Below are 20,192 nucleotides of genomic sequence, written 5' to 3'. Positions count from 1 at the left end.
TTCTTTGCTCACGTGTCTGGCCAGATGCTTGCCCTTGCCCATCATTCGATCTCTGATCATACTTCTCTTCCAGCAACTTCACCATAGCTTCCATCACTTGTTTGGTGATTGCTTCTTGTAACAACTTATTCCTTCTCATAAAGGTTTCATCATCCTCCTCAGATCCCATTGCTTCCTGATACACGAAAAGCTTGAACCACTAAGTAGTTCAAAAGAAATCAGAACTCAAGATTCAAATAAGGAAACAAAAAATTCAAACATAGCGGCAAATAGAGATACTTGAACAACACATGACCATTTGAATTCTATCCCTTTTTCGAAATTGAAACAAAACAATTCAGATTTAACAGAAGATGATTCGAGATTCAACAGATGATGATTTGAGATTCAATAGTTACGGATCTATGCTAACAACAACAGATCGAAACACACAATCACAATAAACTTTCAGATTTAAGAAAGCCGTAACGTGATCAACAAGAATGCGAAGGGTTTTGCTTAAAACTTGATCGAGATTCTTAGATCTAACAATCCTGATAATGAAAACAAACAGATCAAGTGAGAAGCAACACACAAGAACCGAATGATCAAATATATGAAACGATAAAGAGTAGATCTTATGAACAAACAAAAGAGAAATCGAAACTCCCCATCCAGAGGGCTCTGATACCACTTAATGAGATCCTAGGACTCTTCTCTGGATGGTTTTGGATAGATCCTTGCATAAACGAATCAAAACTCAAGTTTATCAAGGCTGTGGATCGAATGGTGACACAAGAGGCTGTGGAGAGGCTTCTTGATACTCCTAGGCTTAGATCGGATATGACACACCTTTCAAAGCCCTTGGGCATTGGATATTACACACCAACAGACTGGATATTACACACCAGACACTCTGTTAACTCGTGAAAGCAAGGAAGAAGAAAACAAAAAGGTTTTAAGTGAAAGAAAACTTGATAGATGCTAGGGTTGCCGTCACACACATATATATAGTGAAAGGCTTGGAACAGGCTCCAAGCATTTCGAAAATAAAGGAACAGGCTCCTTTAATAAATGTAGAAACAAAGACATTACTTAGATAGAGTTTTCGAAAATAAAAGACATAAGTACTTAGAAGTAAAAGATAACATAAGGTTCTTCATGTGGTTTTGTCCGAGAGTATCAACTAGGTGATATGATAGCAAGACTATGGCCTCGTTAAAAACCTTTCATTGCAAAACCCAATGAGACAAAAACAATGATAGGAAAAGAGCACACATAGCTTGCTAGCCTAGATGATACTCAGCTTGATGGTAAGATGGCTTGAATGGTGATAAGTGTATCTTGAAGTATCAAGCTTCCTCCAAGACATTCTTCTTGCTCCAAAGACTTCCTGATTAGTCCTCCAATAGCTTCTTTGAGTTTCCTGGCTCTGGCTCGAGTTATGGGACCTTTGGAAATGGTTAAGACATCATCCTCTTCAGCTGGTTCCTTTCTAAGTTCTTCATCTCTATCGCCATCAACTGACTTGTCCATGATCACATCATTAGATGACCTAACATCAAATTCAGATCCCTCAGTCCACAGGATCTCATAATAGTCGAATGTATTAAAAATCCCAGAATCAAAATAGCTTTCAAAACCTTATTAGTTGCAGTGGCCATTAGATCGGCCTTGGGGTCTACCCTTGATATACCAGGGGAACATCAAACTCTAGGTAACGTCATAGTTTTTAATGAACATCAAACTTCATGTAACATCATCCTCCTCATCACTGGGAAGCTCGCAGGCTCAAATTAAAGATTTCGCGTTACTGTGTATTAATTGGGAGAAAAATTGTACAACACATACTCGCAGAACCTTACCTCGCCTGCATACACAGCAAAGAAGTTCTCAAAATTATGGGCAAAATGCATGATGGCCAATTCGGATTTCACTAAAGAAAAAAACAATGATACTTCTGCCAACTATTGTGAAAGAATGATAGATGTACTCCCTCTAGTGCAAAAATGCCATCTCCGCACTCCAATAGGTTCATTCTCTATAAAATGTGTAATAACCAAACCTTGAGAATATTGCGAGTTTTCCCATATCTAAACCAAATCATGTTTTGATTTTGATAGTTTCGAAATCAAAATACTGCAGGAATAAAAGATTCAGCATCAACCACTTTGGACTGTTCGATCAAAGATCAAAAATTTAAAAGTAACGGCGAGGAGCGGTCTGGAGAAAAGAGCTAATTTAGAGCAGTTGGATTATGAGTAATAATTACCAATCTAATGGACGAGATAGAAGCGTTTAAAAGTCCCGCTTCAGAAGCACCCACCCATTAAACATGACCCACATGTCATTTAATGAGCCCGGACCAACCGTTGGAACAAGATTTAGCACATAAATCCGGCCCGGTAATGTCTCAATGGAAACACGTTAAACTGAAAATCTTATAACATAAAGTAGAAAGGGATTCTCTTTTCCTCTTGCCACCTCATCAAATAGGGCAAGGAGAGCATTACACGTGTCCAATACTCTTTATTTTTAAACTTTCAGTTCTGATTTTATCTGGGATTCGTCAGATTAACTAAATTGGCTTACCACGTTTTTAAAGTGGGCTGATGAAAATAATTAACAAAGCCTGATAGTCACCCCTTCATCTTCAAGAGTCGTGACCTTTGATTTCAAGGATTTCAAAATGTTCGATTCACGTTAAGAATTGCTTTGTGGATCTGCAATGCTTTAGATTTCTAGGGTTCTTCGTTTCAGTCCATCTTCTTCCACCGACAGTGGAAATCCAGCCAGTGACGAATATTGCCAGTCATGGAAGCCATCGTCCGCATCGAATCAGTTCCAGTTCTTCTCCCCTGCTTTAGAAAGCTGGCACCGTTACGAAACTCCACGCAATCAATCATTGTCATTAACCTTCTAATTGACTCCATCTCCTCACTCCTTCCACGATTTCATATTCAATGCATCCTCTCCCTTCTTCCAGTCGGTTAATCTGCAGCTATAAATATGTAAGTTCCTTCCCGTAAAATTCATTATTTCGTTCTTCACAATTCTTAATTTGGATATGTTCTTAAAGAGAGACTTAAACAGTTCATGAGCGAAGAACTGTCAGTGTCCTTGTTGGGGTCAAAATCGTTCACAACGGAATCAATGCTTGAAAGTCCGTAAAACTCAGCATGAACGTTTTTACGAAAAAGTAATCTTCGTAAAGATATCTTTACAAAGAGCCTTGCGGTAAGAGCTTGTTCAAATCTCAATCGAACCACTAAATACCGATTGTCCGAAGGAAACAGACATGTATCCAATTCGGCTGCGGACAAACTCGAGTACGGCAATCGGACCACGGACAAGCCAAGCTCGATCGATACGCGGCGACCAAGCATGGACACAGCTCGGTCGCTACGTAGCGACCGAGCTCGAACCAAGCTCGGTCGCTACGTAGCGACCGAGTGTCCGTCTCGCTTGAACTCTACGTGTGTTCTGTTCGGTTGTTACGTAGCGACCGAACTCTTCCGAAACATCGATACGACACCAATTCATGCATTCTCGTCTATCCTACGATGCTATCTCCCGAAGACCGTAGCGAACTCAGTTCATTTCTTCCGACCATTCTAAGACATCAATCAAACTTTGCGGTAAAAACCGCGGAAAGTTTGTTCTTTATCGAAAGAAGTCGTAATAAACGTTTCGAGTTGGAAGACGGCCCAAAGGGATCTAAGACACGACTCGAGGCCCAGCTTACGATTTCTTAACCAAAAGCCCATAAACTGTATGACGGTTTACGCTTGGCGCGCAAGGAAGGATAAATGTCAAGTTTCCGCGGATAAATACGAAATTTTGAGGATAAATACGAAGATCGGAAAAAATGGAATATCTTCATTTTGTGCTATGACGGCTTAAGGGCAGAAGAGTAAAAGCGTAAACCGACCTTGGAGCTAGTATATAAGGAGTCCTAGGCGAGAGGCATGGAGAGGACTTTTTAGACTCAGAATTCTCTGCACTTAGAAACTTTAGGCTTTATTCTCGACAAGTTAGGTTTCTATGACTGGCACTCAATTACTAGACGAACTCGCCCAGGCAGTTCGATCTCTTGTCCATCTCTATCAATTGAACTATGTTCGGCTTGATCCTCGAAAGGGGTACATAGGCAGCCTTTAACAAGGTTCAGTCCGAAATCAATCAAAAACCTTTTCTGTATCTATTTCGTCTTTTGTTATCGAGCTGCGACTCAACTAGGTTTGAGCTATTAGGCCGCTAGAACTAAGTAACTCGCTGACAGCCTTTGCGGCCAAAGCTTTCATGATCTTTTGTAATGACCGCAACGCTCTTACGCGGACTCGAAATAAGATCTATTGTTTTCTCTAAACTCGTTTGTTATCTTTTCATGATTTCCCCATATATTTGGTCACTTGTCGTTGGCTCTCGCAGAGATCCGGGACCTCTGGGAAATTAGAGTTTTCCTAGTTTCCTTATTTAAACAGAAATCGACGGTGCGAATTTCGGTTCCCACAGTCCTGTGTTTTGATTTTTTATCCCGAAAAGGCAGAAAGTTTATTACTTGGATTGTTGTTGTTTGATTTTATACTAATTGTACTTGCTTTGTGAGCTCATGGTGGTTATACAATTACAGGTATTTAATCTGACGGAAGTGAAACCCCATGAAAGTTTGGAGACGTTTGCAGCGAAAGGAGATGAATCCGCAAGAGAATGTAGAGAATTGATCCAGATCATGGTGAGTAATATATTTCTTCAACCTTTAGCAATGGGAATTGGTTTTATCAAGTTTGTGGCAATGGCGTTGTGTTCTTGATTGTCTTGATGAGAAACACAATATTGCTCTATCATCTCTAGAGATTATTCATTCCAAATTATAATAACAATATATGTGAATGATAGTGCTTTTTGTTTTTGTTTTTGTAGATGTAATTATGTACCTTTAATTAGTTTCAGAAGCAATCTTAGACTAACGATTGAGTTTCAGCTGTTGAAGTCAGACGCAAAACTTGCCAACAAGGTATTGATTGCCAAAAAGAAAAGCATAGAGGAAGGAGCTGAATTGCCAAAAAGAAAAGCATAGAGGAAGGAGCTGAACGGTTTCGTAGAGATCTCTTGCAAAACTTATCCAACCATTTAGTTTCTGTAAGGAAAGCTTATTGTTTACTCATTGATTCATCAATTGAAGAACATATTGCTTCCTCCATGTCTTTTCCTGCTGCTAAAGGTTTTTGTTTTTGGTATCTACATTTTAACTTACACAAATCACTTTTTTTTGTGTTTTTAGCAGGCCCAGAAGAAGCAAAAGTATGCTTGTGTGGAACCGTAGAGGCCATAGAAAGAAACGTTGGGGAAGATAGAAAAAAGACATGGATAAATCAAAGAAATGGCTTTTGATAAAAGGTAAAAACGCTTCCTTTGTTTGTTTCAGAACCTAAAGGTTCAGACTATTGCAGTTTTTTTCTACCATTAAATATTAATTGCTTATCATCACATTGTATGCAGTCTACTGTGCGTGGAGTTATGTCAGATGATGTTGTTCGGTTTTTTAATCTGCTCACGACTACTCAGTTTTGGGCTACCATGGCTTATCTCAGCCGAGAATATTGGAAAAGGTAATGCGTTTTATTTCTTCATTGAAATGAATGTCTCTCTACCTTTATTAGTGATTGTATAACCAAGAAAAACTTATATTGAGTTTGTAAGCTTTGTTAGGCGATGTTGGGCCATCACGAAAAGTATGGAGAATGAGATAGTAGTTGAAGCTTTTATGAACTTCAGAACCCATACAAGGTAATGATCGAGGTTCATAATTTGTAACGGTGCATCATGTTCCTCCATCTCTGATCTCCCTAGCTGTTTCCACTGGGTAAGTCTTGCAATATGTTTGTCTTTTTCTTTATTCATTTACAAGAAAATAGTCGAGACTGAGAGTTGATTCTTTTGATGGTTGCACTTAAAAGGACTTGAACAAGGCACTGATTATTGCTGACAAAGAGTTGGAGGCAAGGGAGTAAGACTAGGAAGTGATGCAGCTCCTTATGTGAGAAGTGAGATACTACCAATATAACTGTTATTGACTGAGCTCGCTTTCGTATCAATGTAGTGGAGGTTTTTATCATCTAATTATATCTTACTTAGTGGCAGCCAAAACCAACATGGAGGTTTTGTGAGAGGTGGTTAAGGCAAAGCTATCTAGGGTATCAGCTGTAGTTGTATATCTACTTAGATAGAGAGGAAACAAAAGAGGATAAATACAAAACAGAGATCTGCAGTACTTTGATGAATTAGAAGCTAGATTTGATGCGTAGTTTTCTCACAAACTGGAAACATCACAAAACTACCTTTGTCTAAACATAAAAAGAGTCTTAACAGCAAGTAGGGTCCAATCATATTTACTACTATATAAGCCCATATGTAGAAAAAGCATACGAGTGTACACAAGGATTTGATCTATGTGTTTTTGGATATAGTATTCTTTCTAGACTATGATTCTTCTTTAATCTTCTTCTCTGAATATTCTTCTTCTCTGAATATTCTTCTACTCAAGTCATTAGAAAATTATCAATTACAGTACTACTTTGGAAGAAATCGTTTTACATCAATTGGTATGTTAGCTGCAAAGAGTAAGTTTACAACATCTTACGAACCACTGAATTTGTATATTGAGTCAAAAAATGCACCCACTACAACTTAAAAAAAAGAAATTTTTGATCCTATTTCTAGTGGGTGTAGACACAAAAATACAATGATTTATGTCCTAAAGACCTCTTCGTATACCAAATACCGTTGGTCGAAGGTTATATGCTTATCAAAGTTCTTTATGAACATAACTAAAAAGTTTATTGGTTTAAATTCATTTTTAAAATCTTTTTGTAGCATCATCTGCAAAGTATGATTTTTAAAGTATTTATTGGTTTGAATCTACTTTTATAACTTTATATTATAGTAGAAGACTATAATAGATAATTAATTTCATAATAATATACTTTTACAAAATCATGTTCAAAATAGCTATTCAGTGTCAGTATTACTTGATCCGAAAATGTAGTACATACAAATATAATATTATAAATAAAATAACAATATTTCATAAACATTACTAATAAAAAATTATGGTAATTTTTAAGGAAATAATAAACTAATTATATATATAAAATAAAACCAATGTACAAAGATCATTTTCAAAAGGTAATCAAATAAAAATAAAACAACAACCAATTATTCTCTAAAAACTAACAATAATATTTTTTTAATAAAATTAACCAGTTTGGATGATATGGTTTATTTGAATTTTTTATAATAAAATGTGTATATTATTAAATAATAATTTTTTTTTTGATTGTTATGTTATTTAACTAGCTTTAGAAACAAAATTTAAAATTTTACATTATGTTCATTCAATAGGTTTAAAAACGTATAAAAGACAAGAAAAGTAACTATGGATTAAAATAAATATACATATAAGAATGAAAATAATTCATGATTAATACATTGAATTTCAGCTGTAATACAAGTAGTTTACTTACTTTTATAATAAAGGTACAATTAACATTAAAAATGTAAAATAGTTTTTAAAACATTTATTTTTAATAAAAACAACAAAAACAAATAGTAAAGATTGACTTTATTTTTAGTTGATTACCAAAAAAACTTTATTTTTAGTTCAGAACAAACCAAATATTCTTACAGGTATATTAACATATAATATATGTATATAATATATCTTTGATAAAAATATACATTTAAATTTTTTAAGAAATATGTATATTTTAATAACAACTAATATTAAATATTTATTCTGATTACTTAAATTATTTACTGATCTGCTTCCCGCCCGTAGGGCGGGTTTACCCTAGTGTTCATATATATTTCATCAGCGAATCCCAACTATTGCAACCGAAAGGGCTATCTCGTAGCTCGAGGTAGAGAGCTCCAAGTCTAACGAATAATGACTAAGACCCTGTCCCCTCGCCGTCAAACGGTTATACAACAGACCGATATTTTCAAAGTAAGGCACACATACGCCTTAAATACGCAGAGTAGTTGGAGAAATCCGAGAGTATAGAAGACGAGCCAAAACCATCATTTTATTCCAATTTTTGACTTACTCACTTGAGACATAGAATACTTTATTCCTGCTGTATTTTCTTATGATTTGTCTTTTTATTCATCATATTCATTGTCACTAATATTAGTATAGTTTGAGCAAACTATCTTAGAAATCGAATCAAATAGATCATTTCCCAATATTTTCTTAAACCTTATTTTATCACATTAAAATCTTGATTACGTGTTTTAGCTCCCACATTGTGCATGAATGAAGAAATGATAAATTATCACTAATGAATATAGGGAAAACTAGAAACGATTTAGAGTTGTCAACCAGAGATGTAGATGCATATACTTAAAGCCGAGAAGTGAGGCTATTAACACGACGTTTCTCTTTGTGCTGCTGAACAATATTGGAACTAATAGTATTCTCATCACTAACAACCAAACCGTTAGCGATGTTTCTTAGAACTGGCTTAAGGAACTTCCCGTTGCCGTTCTTTGGTAGTTCATCCAAGAACACGACCTTCCTCGGACACATATACCGAGGCATATTCTCACGGCAATACTCAATCAGATCTCTTTCACTGGTCACCAAACTATCTTCACGAACTCCTTGATTAGTCTCACCCTTTTCGAGAACAACAAAGGCACACGGGGTTTCTCCCCACACAGGATGAGGCATGGCCACGACCGCGGCCTCCTTCACTTTATGGTGTTTGTAAAGAACATTCTCAACTTCGACACTGCTGATGTTTTCCCCTCCGGAGATGATGATGTCTTTGGACCGATCTTTAATCTCTATGTGGCCATCAGGATGAATCACGCCTATGTCTCCCGTGTTGAGCCATCCGTATTTAAACGCTTCAAGTGTAGCTTTGGGATCCTTCAGATACCCTTTCATTACACTGCTTCCTTTAATGACAATCTCTCCCATCGTCTTCCCATCTCGTGGGACACTCTCCTGTGTTTGCGTGTTCTTCACGTCAGTTTCAGCTAGAGTTAACATTCCCACCCCTTGCCTTGCCTTTAGTTTCAGCTGTTGATTCTCTGGTAATCTGTTTAAATTGAGTAATAGAATTGTTAAATTGATCTTTAATTACTAATATTCAACATTATTATAAGTAAAGAAAAAATATTATCAGTTGTATTCATGGTGAAAATTCACTTTTACGTTTTGGTAAATGTCAGCGAAATAAAAAATTTGTCACTGTAAATAAAAAATTACAAACTAGTACCAGTGATTACCTGTTCCACTCGTCTTGCCACTCGCAAAACAGAGCCGGTCCGGTGGCCTCCGTAAGCCCATAGGCATGTATCACATGAAACCCCAGCCGCTGAACTTTCTTAACAAGGGCAGATGGAGGCGACGAACCCCCAGTTAGCATCTCAACAGGTCCAGACCTATTCAATAGGTCAAGCGGCTTTCCTTGCAGAAGAATGTTGAACACCGTGGGAACACAACACATATGCGTCACACCATGCATTTGTATGTTCTTAAAAATCTCAGACGTAGTGACGTGCCTAATACACACATTGGTTCCCCCACGTGCTGCAACTGACCACGTGAAAGTCCATCCATTGCAATGAAACATGGGCAGAGTCCAAAGGTAGACTGGGCAGGTCCCCATTTCCCAACCCATAATCGCGCCCAAAGAGCTCAAATACGCTCCTCGGTGGCTAATCACCACACCTTTTGGATCGGCCGTTGTACCCGATGTGTAGTTCAAGGAGATCGGATCGTGCTCGTTTTGAACACGAAACATATGAGCGACCATGGATGACGTAGGTTCTCCCCTACGGATGAGAGACTCATAGTTTAGCTCACTGGATGAAATAGTTTTAGGGAAATCGGTTTCATCAATAAATATGACCAGCATATTAAGTTTTGAGTCGTCAAATGATAGCAAATGGAGGATTTCTTGAGATAAGGTTTCAAAACTACGGTCTATGCAAAAGATCTTAGGCTGGGCGTGGCGGAGGATTGTGGTTATGGATTTTGCATCGAGACGGGTGTTGAGAGGATTAAGGACAGCTCCAGCCATGGGAACGGCGAAGTGCATCTCATACATGGCTGGTATGTTTGGGGCCAGGACGGATACCTAAACACACATTTATCACTTGTCTCAGAATATAAGAAAAAAGAAAAAGAAGAGATTAAATAATGATGTCCAGTTGGTAACTAATCCATCAGTTTTGCAGTATGTTTAAAGTTTTGCACAACATATTTTAAAACTTTTATAGCACATAATATATACACTTGAAAAAAATGTTAGTGAGGCGAGAGTAGGAGAGAGGGTGACATACTACATCGTTCTTCCGGATGTTAAGAGAGAGGAGAGAGGCGGTCAGACGACAACAACGGTCATAGGTCTGAGGCCAAGTGAAGCGAGTCTGTCCGTAGATTATGGAAGTTCGATATGGATAACATTCCGCAGCTCTCTTCAAAAATGTTATGGGCGTTAGAGGAAAGTTGTTTGCATCACATAGCGCCAGATTATCCATCGTCCTCTTCTTTGTTTGTGTGTTTGTTTAAGGGAAGAGGGATATGCAAATATACATATAGAAAAAAAGAGATTCCTAACAAGTGGTGCTAATCAGTATGAAAGTTGACAATCACGTAGAAATATACGTGGCTAATATTAAAAATGCGCAATTCTCGCAATGATCTGATGCAAAAAAAAAAAGGGTCCATTATCTTCATTTATGTGGCCACGTTTCTGTAGATTTGGTAATGAGTGATATCCGCTTGTCACGTTTTCCCCGTGATACCTGCTGACATCGACATGGTTGCAAAATATTGCAAAATACCTGCTGACATCGACATGGTTGCAAAATATTGACTTTTCGATTTGCAATCCATCTTCATTTTCTCAAGTCAAATATATCTTTTCTTTATCAATAACGTTCACATGTTAATAATTAGATGGTGGTTCTTTTTTAAAAAAACTAATATCACTCAGATTATCCTAAATAATGAATTACTTTCTTAAATAAAAGGTTTAGTTCTAGTATTTAGAGATCGAATCTACAACGACTTAGGACACACGAATCTAAGAAGTTTATGATTAACTTAAGTAAATAATATAAATAAAAAATTGCAAAGCAAACGAAGCAATTGTTTATTTGATTGATTTGAGGTTTTATAAACACTTATTAGAAAGACTTAGATTTAGGAAAAAAAAAAAAGGGTTTCTTTTCTTTACCACATATCTTCCCACGGCTGGAGTCCTCACAGTTCCTTTTCTTTACCACGGTCCAAGTCTGTACCTGGAACCACAAACACAACACACAAGCATATGATCAGATAACCTAACACAAGGATCTATCATTGCATGGCTGGTTCCATAACTAATCATCAAATTACTCATCAGGCCCAAATCTGATCAATTTCGAAAATACTCAAAACACTAATTAAAATTCACTAAAACTCATGATAAATCCCAACTAAGAGATTCCCATAATGAATCTACCCGATCCATATGGATCCTGATCATGAACAGCCCGACTAAGGCCATGGGCATCATTCCTGAACCGGCCAAGGCCATGATTCATTGCCATCAAGTCTGATCCAACAGACCACACCATAATCATTCAGAATATAAGATGAAGTAATCAGAAAGTGGAAATGGGTGTAACCAACAAAACAGATCGAACCATAGACTCGGACGGATCAACCGCCGGCTATGTCCGATGGTTTGTGAACCACTCCACTAACCTTAGGCGTTCGTTCTCCAGGCGCCAAGTCTTTCTCCTTCTCCTTCTCCTTCTCTTTCTGTCTAATATCCATCTTGCTTCACACGGTCAAGGTTTGGTCGAAACAGATCAAGCACCACCACCCACACGGTTTCTCTTCAAGTCGCCGGCCACTCTCTCTTCTCTTTTCTCACATGATTTCTTCAGAGCTTTCCCTAGGGAATATGATGCCCAAAATCGACCCCAAGGTCTGTATTTATAGAGAGAGAGAGAGAGAGAGAGAGAGAGAGAGAGAGAGAGAGAGAGACCGGTAACTGCCCTGGCCGATCGGTGTTGGGGTCAAAAACGGTTATCTCAAAATCAACAGCTAAGATTTTCATTTTAGCAAGTTCTTCACGAAAGACTTCTCGAAAGAAAGATCGAAAGAATACAAATACTTTTGGACGATGGTCTCCGGAAAGATCGGTACGCAAGGAGACATGTCAAGACCCGAGAACTGGACCGCTCTCACTTGTCCGCCTCGCCCATGGGCGAGGACGACCATCCCCAAGGTCACCTCGCCTATGGGCGAGGACAACAAGCACAACGGTCACCTCGCCCATAGGCGAGGACGACCAGCACCACGGTCATCTCGCCCACGGGTGAGGACGATCCGCGCCCGGTTCACCTCGCCCTAGGGTGAGGACAATCCAATACCGGTCAATCCGACTCGTTTCGACTCTCGTGTCCTCCATATAGTTGTGATATCCGACTTTTGGATCATATACCTCTCGTTTTGTCTCGATCGGAGTTACTCTCGAAGTTTTACTACTAAATCGAGAAAATCGTAGAAAAGCCCGAAGGCCTAAAAACGGCCTGAGAGGATCTAAACGTGTCTAGAGGCCAATCTACGATTTACAAGGGACCCGAGCCCAATGGGAGTTATGACGGTTTATCCTAACTCGCGGAAGTAGGATAAACGTTAAGTTTTCGAAGATAAATATCAAGATTCGAGGATAACTACAAAAGATCGACGAAAAATGGAATATTTCCAAAAGAGATAAACTTGGGCCCAAAGGCAAAGGAGTAAATGGGCCACCGACCTAAAAAAACTATATAAGGAGAGCTCGAGCAGAAGAAAAGGGATACGAGAATTTAGACATAGAGAACTCCTGCTAGCATAGGGAACTTGGAACTTAGGTGGTTAGACTAGCAAAGCAAGGCTTAGGAAATTTTGCCGCCTTTCTGTTCTGATTTTGTCTAGTTAGCATATCTCTACTCCTCTCGGAGAAGTCCTGTATTCATACTATTTCATTAATAAAACGCCTCCGAGCGACTATTTATCTTTATCTTGCTATCTATCTTTTTACGTTCTAAAAGTGATTACGCAGAGAATTCGGACCTTCAGGGAAAATCGGATTTTCTTGGTTTTCCTCCATACTTATTCATTAAAATCGACGGTGTAAATTTCGATTCCCACAGTTTGGCGCTAGAAGGAGGGGGGGGGGTCGAATTCTATAACTCAAAATCGCAAACGATTAAAGATACAAGATGTCCGCTCCAGTAGCTCACGATGTCGTCTCTTTCAAGGACAGAGCAATGGCCGACCAGGTCAAACCTCACAACGATCTCCTTGTCATCGAACTGACCATCCAGGACATCGACGTAGCAAAAGTATTGGTCGACACCGGATGCTCGGCCAACATTATCTATAAAAGCACCCTCGAGAGAATGGAAATCGGCCTGTGCGCCGTCACGGAAGGTCCCAGTCCAATTTTCGGACTCTCAGGAGACGCTACTATGACCCTCGGCTCAATCAACCTCTTGGTTAAAGCTGGGAGCGTCGTAAAAATAAATTCAAGGAGACCACAGAATGTCAATCGCCCAACATCGTACAATGTAATCGTTGGAACTCCATGGCTGAATCCCATCGACATTCCACCTATGCCTTAAATTTCCGACCCCTCATGGAGTCGAACCAATTCAAGGAGACCACAGGATGTCACAAGTATGTTTTGCCGCTGAGTTAAAAAGAAAGAACTTTGCGATCGAAGCTTCCCACAAGAAGAAAAGAAAGCTGACTCTTGACGAGGGCGCCCCAGAACAAGACTCGGAAGTCTTCTGACAGTCACAAAGGGTCAAAGCTTTAGAAGGGAAGCACGAACCAACTTGCGAACCGGTAATCTCGGTCTGTATCGACGAATCACGCCCATAACGATGCGTCGATATCGGAGCCAACCTCTGCGAAACATTGAGAACATAGCTCATAGCTTGTCTTAAAAAGAACCTCAATACGTTCGCTTGGGCCGCGGAGGATATGCCAGGGATCAACATCGGCATAACATGTCACGAACTCAACATTGACCCGACCTACAAACCCGTAAAACAAAAAAAAGACGGAAGCTAGGACCGGAGCGTGCTACCGCGGTAAACGAGGAAGTTAAGAAACTCCTCAAAGTAGGGTCAATAACAGAAGTCAGATAGCCGGATTGGCTCGCCAATCCCGTTGTGGTCAAAAAGAAGAAACGACAAATAGCGAGTATGCGTCGACTTCATCGATCTCAACAAGGCCTGTCCAAAAGATTGCTTCCTACTTCCGCACATTGACCGACTAGTCAAAGCAACAGCATGGAACAAAATTTTATCATTCATGGACGCCCTTTCCGGGTACAATCAAATCATGATGAATCCCGACGATCGCGAGAAGACCGCATTCATCACCGACCACGGCACGTATTGCTACAAGGTAATGTCTTTCAGTCTCAAGAATGCGGGCGCTACTTACCAGCGACTTGTCAATCGAATGTCCGAACAGGTTGGAAAGACTATGGAAGTATACATCGATGACATGCTCGTAAAATCCCTTGACAAACACGACCATGTATCCCACTTGGAAGAGTTCTTCGCAAGGCTGAACCTACATAACATGAAACTAAACTCGGCAAAATGTAGGTTCGCAGTCGCATCAGGAGAGTTTCTCGGTTATTTGGTCCCGTGTCGCGGGATCGAGGCCAACGCCAAACAGATAAACACATCGATAGAAATGGTCTCACCAAAGAAAAAATGAGAAATCCAAAGGCTAACCGGAAGGGTTGCAGCTTTGAACCGTTTCATCTCACGTTCGACGGATAAGTGCCTGCCTTTCTACGACATGTTGAAAGGGAACAAGAAGTTCGAATGGTTGGAAGAGGGCGAAAATGCTTTCCAACAGCTGAAGCATTACCTGGCCACTCCTCCTGTTCTTGTAAAACCAATAGAGGTAGAACCGTTATTCTTATACATCGCGGTCTCCGTAACAGCAGTAAGCGGCGTTTTGATCAGAGAAGAACGCGGTGAACAAAAACTAATCTTTTACATAAGTAAAACCTTGCTGGACGCTGAGACGCCGTACCCCTTGATGGAAAAACTAGCATTCGCTGTTGTAACATCAGCGAGAAAGCTCATGCGATATTTTTAATCTCATACCATAGTGATCCTCACCACCTTTCCCCTGCGCACGATTCTGCACAGTCCGAGTCAGTCAGGACGGCTCGCGACATGGACAATCGAACTGAGCGAGTACGATGTCGAGTACCGCCCAAGAACCTGCACAAAATCTCAGTTGCTGGTGGATTTCTTAGTAGAATTGCCCACGGGGGATATGACAAACACGGAACCAGATTCAACTTGGGTCCTTCACGTTGATGGATCATCGTCCAAACAAGGATCCAGAATTGGGATTCGGCTCACGTCGCCCACCGGAGAAATCTTGGAGCAGTCGTTTCGGTTAGAGTTCCATGAATCAAACAACGAGGCTGAATATGAAGCACTCATTGCAGGATTACGACTAGCCTATGGGCTGAAGATTTGCATCATACACGCTTACTGCGATTCTCAGTTAGTCGTAAATCATTACAGCGGAGAATACGAGGCAAGGGACGAAAGAATGGAAGCATATCTAAAACTCGTCCAGGACCTGCCCCAAGACTTCAACCACTTCGCCCTCACCAGAATTCCTCGCTCGGAAAACACCCAGCCAGATGCCTTGGCCGCGCTCGCGTCAAGCTTGAATCCAGGACGAAAACGGATAATCCCCGTGGAATTCATTGAACATCCGAGCATTGGACCGTCGGTGATCGCCAATCTGATTAGGGGACAAATCGAAGATGCAGAGGAAATCGAAGGTCTACCAAAAGGAAACATGGATCAGTCGAAATACGGTTGCGACAGCCCATGGCTAGAGCTGATCCGAGCATACATAGTCAACGGAACGCTGCCCGCCGAGAAATGGGCGGCACACAAAATTAAAACCCAAGCCACACGATATGTAACAGTAGAGGGAGAAATCTACAAATGGAGATTCTCCGGCCCACTCATGACCTGTGCCGAGGGAGAGAAAGCGAGAAAAGTGATGGAAGAGGTCCAATCCGGATCGTGCGGAAACCACTCCGGTGGAAGGTCACTCGTAGTCAAAATTAAACGCCACGTTTATTACTGGCCAACTATGATCAAAGACTGCGAGAAATTCGCACGAAAATGCGAAAAATGCCAAAGGCACGCGCCCACCATCCATCGACCTGCGGAGGTCCTCTCGTCCATCTCATCTCTGTATCCCTTTATGCGATGGTCCATGGATATCGTCAGACCTTTACACAATTCAAAACAGAAACACTTCCTTTTGGTCCTTACGGATTTCTTTTCAAAATGGGTAGAAGCAGAATCCTACGCAAGTATCAAAGACGTACAAGTCGAGAACTTCATATGGAAGAACATTATCACCAGGCACGGGATCCCTTACGAAATCGTAACAGACAACGGATCTCAGTTCATCTCTACCCGATTTGAAGCGTTCTGGGAGAAGTGGAAGATACGGCTGAACAAGTCAACTCCTAGGTATCCACAATGTAACGGCCAGGAAGAGACCATTAACAAAACCGTCCTTGACGGGCTAAAAAAGCGGTTTAGAAGCCAAAAAGGGACGATGGGCAGATGAGCTCGAAGGAGTTCTTTGGTCACATCGTACAACCCTGATATCACTCAAATTACCCTAAGGAGTGAATTACTCTCTCAGATAAGAGGTTCAGATGTAGTACTTAGGGATCGAATCCACATAGACTCTAGGATTACACAGTTGATTATGGTATTTGTTAGGGAATTTTAGTGTAGGCTCTTTGTGAGTATTACGGAACGATGGAGAAGCTAGCAAACCAAGGGTATTTGTATGTATTTCGTGAGGATTTTGAGAGGATAATAAAGAGATAGGCTTGAAGAGACGTATTATTGATCTGGCAAACAAGAACAAGGGCGGTTACAATGATCTTTTAATAAACCCTAGTTCTAGCTCTCTAATCCTTGGTAATGTGCCCCAGTCCATGGACCAGACCGATCAGAACGTTCAAGACGTCCCAGCTGAGGTTCATCCTACCGATCAGATCAGACATATCCACCGGGCCGTCTATCGGCTCGACCCGTGAACGTCCGGATTGGAGCTTTGTCCAGATCCTCGACCAGATGCTCGAACTGACCGAACTGAAGCCCGTTTGTGTGTGCCCCAAGTGTTCCAAAGTGGCTTTCGGAAAGTACTTTCAAAATTCTGGATTTTTATTATTTGATAATCGTTTGTGTGTGCCCCAATGTTCTTTGAGGGTGTTGTTTCTCAGGGAATCTCATGGAGGAGGTCTTATGGGACACTTTGGAGTTAAGAAGACATACAAGACAGTTTATGATCACTTCTACTGGCCAAGTGATATAACTTGGATTTGACCCATTTTTATCCATGGTATATAAGTGTTTTACTATATATATATATATATATCTATGTTTTCTACTCTTCTAGGTATGTTTTCAGGTTCAGGTGCATTTCGGAGTAAGCTATGACTTTGGAGCATTTTGGAGCTTAAAGAACATTTCACCCGAGCTGACCACTTAGAGGTCGACGAGAGGAAGAATAATCGATCGATGCGCATCAGTGCTGACGATCCATATCAGGAAATGCCTCGACAGATGAAGATTAATATCGATCGATGTACCCAAGTACGTCGATCGATGTCGAGACACCAGACGCGACATTTTGGATTCAGCAGACTTAATAACCAAGGCCAAGCCAAATTACCAAAATGCTCTGACGAGTTTTTAACCTAGTAGAATATATACTGCCTAGTGTTTTTGACGGCAGAAGAACAGAGCTTTTGCTAGACCTAGTTTTGTTACAAGTTTCATTTGGGAGAGGATCACTTGTGATTGAAACTCCTTGGTTCTATTTCTTTTCATCTATTCTATGTGTTTCTATTTATCTATTGATATGAATTGCTTTGCTATGTCTGAGTAGTTCAACTGTTAGATCCAGGGTTCAGATAGGTTTGTGGGATTAGCCGCAAACTATAGATCTGCCTTGTTGTGATATTCATGATAGATTTGTATTCATTGCTTGTTTTAGCCTAGCTAACTAGAACTTGATCATAGGATTGCATATTCAAGCACCCTTGTTATCCCATCCTGACATCTATCTATCATATTAGGATTGCTAGAGAGGGCTAACCGCCAATTTAGAATCTTAGTAGAGCATTTCATACTCGCGCAAAGGCCTGGCTAGAACCCGTCGATCGATGTCCTCAACTGACAATCGATCGATGTTGGCAAAGGTGTATCGGTCGACGTCTTAATAGACTATCGATCGACACTCTCTTGTGTCTGCATACTAACCGGTGAGACACAAGATCTAGTCTGTTAACCAGTGGTACATGCGACAGCTGATCACTGAGTTAAGCGAATGAGCTATAATATATCATGCATGCAACAGTTAGGCATCTATGGGTATTATAATCTCCAACACCTGAATAGTGGCCCTGAATCTAATATCATTTCCAACCAAGTTACATTTATATTTACTCGCTTGTTACTATTGCTATTCCATTGAAACATTTACAACCTTTATAATTAATAAACACTAGATTTAATTGTTTCCTAGCTCCTTGTGGATTTGATCCCTAAGTACTACATCTGAACCTCTTTTGATGAGAGTAACACTCCTTAGAGTAATTTGAGTGGTATCAAATTTGACGCCGTTGCCAGGGAGCTTTGATCACCATTAGATTTAGTTTTATTAATTCTTTTTCTTTTCTTTACCCCCTTTCTAATAATCTTTTTCTTGTCTTTTCAGGTGCATGCCCAGCGGTACCAGAAGCAAAAAGGAGAAAGACTTGCTGTTCTCAGACGATCCTGCTCATTTGGAACGCACCATCCGTAGAGGTCAACGTTCCACATCGCTCGACGCAACCACTTCGTCGTCGATCGATACGCACAACCAACCGTCGACCGACACCAGACCATCATCGTCGATCGATCCCAATCGTTTGACAACGATCGATACTATACCGCGTACGTCGATCGATACCATGTCGTCATAAATGGTAAACATTATTATTCTAACTCAGGACGAGAACGGAAACCTGTATGACCAGGCCGGTCATCTGCGTAATGCAACAGGTCAGAAAATAGATGCTCAGAGAACTGTAATCCCTGATGCTGATGCTACAGTAGCTGCTCAACCTGTAGATGAGGACGCTCGATCGAAACCACTGGCCGACTACAATCGCCCAGATGAGTACTATTCCAACAGATCAGCTATTCGACTTCCGGAGATCCAGAAGCAGAATTTTGAGCTGAAGCCTCAATACTGCACTCTCGTGTCGCAGATACCCTACTCTGGGTTACCGCACGAGCATCCTATGGACCATTTGGAACGGTTCGAGGATCTAATCGCTGCTATTCGGATGGAAGGAGTCCCCGAAGATTACCTGCTGTGCAAGCTCTTCAGATACACGCTGAATGGAGAAGCGATGCACTGGCTTAGGCAGCAACCCACATGATCTTTAACATCCTGGAGCGACATCAAGAATGCTTTCTTACGAAACTTCTTCGATGAGGCGCGCGCTGAAGAACTTCGGAACAAAATTTCCACATTCTCGCAGAAGGCTGGAGAGTCCTTCAAAGATGCGTGGATTAGATTTAGGTTCTTCCAGCGAGACTGTCCACACCACGGATTTAACGAAGTGCAGCTGCTAAGCACTTTCTTCCGAGGTCTCGCCTTACAGTATCAAATGGCCCTTGATACGGCGAGTGAAGGAAACTTCACTACTCGGAATCCGTTGGAAGCTGTGAGACTTATCGAAAACCTTGCTAACAGCAGCAGCACCAAAAACACTGACTCTGAACGGAAGAAGTCTGTAGCCTCTATCGGGAAGGAACAGATGGACGAAGTAAGAGCTAAGTTAGATGTGGTGCACGAGCTTCTTAGGAAGCAAGTCTGTTCAGCTGAAGGAGAAGTAGCAGATACGGAAGGAGAAGAAAATGTGAATTACATCGGAGGTACCGGATTCCAGAAATTTGGAAACCAGGGCGGAAACAGAAACTTCTTTGGAAATGGCCAAAGAAGTAACCAAAATTCACAATTTCAAAAACCCTTCAACAACAGCAAGAGCTACTCGAACTCTTACTACCAAAATCCACCA

General features: G+C 40.6%; 2 protein-coding genes and 1 non-coding gene across 3 annotated transcripts; 1 reads left to right on the top strand and 2 right to left on the bottom strand.

The window, feature by feature from the left end:
• Positions 1 to 8,201: 8,201 nt before the first annotated feature.
• LOC106423200 (probable acyl-activating enzyme 12, peroxisomal) lies at positions 8,202 to 10,699 on the bottom strand. Its single transcript, XM_013863982.3, has 3 exons — positions 10,336 to 10,699; positions 9,277 to 10,130; positions 8,202 to 9,086 (listed from the first exon to the last, which is right to left on the bottom strand). The coding sequence occupies exons 1-3, from the start codon at positions 10,531 to 10,533 to the stop codon at positions 8,384 to 8,386; spliced, it is 1,755 nt and encodes a 584-aa protein (XP_013719436.2). The 5' UTR covers positions 10,534 to 10,699; the 3' UTR covers positions 8,202 to 8,383.
• A 4,155-nt stretch (positions 10,700 to 14,854) lies between these two features.
• LOC106423227 lies at positions 14,855 to 16,675 on the top strand. Its single transcript, XM_013864015.1, has 2 exons — positions 14,855 to 15,035; positions 15,174 to 16,675. Exons 1-2 carry the CDS (start codon positions 14,855 to 14,857, stop codon positions 16,673 to 16,675), a joined length of 1,683 nt encoding a protein of 560 aa, XP_013719469.1.
• A 2,945-nt stretch (positions 16,676 to 19,620) lies between these two features.
• LOC125575973 lies at positions 19,621 to 19,726 on the bottom strand. The gene has a single exon (XR_007314513.1). It is a non-coding gene; the product is annotated as a small nucleolar RNA R71 (small nucleolar RNA).
• Between the last annotated feature and the right edge of the window lie 466 nt (positions 19,727 to 20,192).

Source organism: Brassica napus, chromosome A6 (assembly GCF_020379485.1).
Source record: "Brassica napus cultivar Da-Ae chromosome A6, Da-Ae, whole genome shotgun sequence".
In the NCBI taxonomy this organism is placed as follows: Eukaryota; Viridiplantae; Streptophyta; class Magnoliopsida; order Brassicales; family Brassicaceae; genus Brassica; species Brassica napus.
This window is presented reverse-complemented; position numbering and strand designations above follow the sequence as displayed.

Excerpts from the sequence above, each read along its gene's own strand:
- LOC106423200 (XM_013863982.3), bottom strand. The coding sequence starts at position 10,533 with ATGGATAATCTGGCGCTATGTGATGCAAACAACTTTCCTCTAACGCCC. Across the intron at positions 10,131-10,335 it reads ACATCCGGAAGAACGATGTA|GTATCCGTCCTGGCCCCAAA; the intron begins GTATGTCACCCT and ends ATGTGTGTTTAG. Across the intron at positions 9,087-9,276 it reads TGGCAAGACGAGTGGAACAG|ATTACCAGAGAATCAACAGC; the intron begins GTAATCACTGGT and ends CAATTTAAACAG.
- LOC106423227 (XM_013864015.1), top strand. The coding sequence starts at position 14,855 with ATGTTGAAAGGGAACAAGAAGTTCGAATGGTTGGAAGAGGGCGAAAAT. Across the intron at positions 15,036-15,173 it reads TTTGATCAGAGAAGAACGCG|TGATCCTCACCACCTTTCCC; the intron begins GTGAACAAAAAC and ends CTCATACCATAG.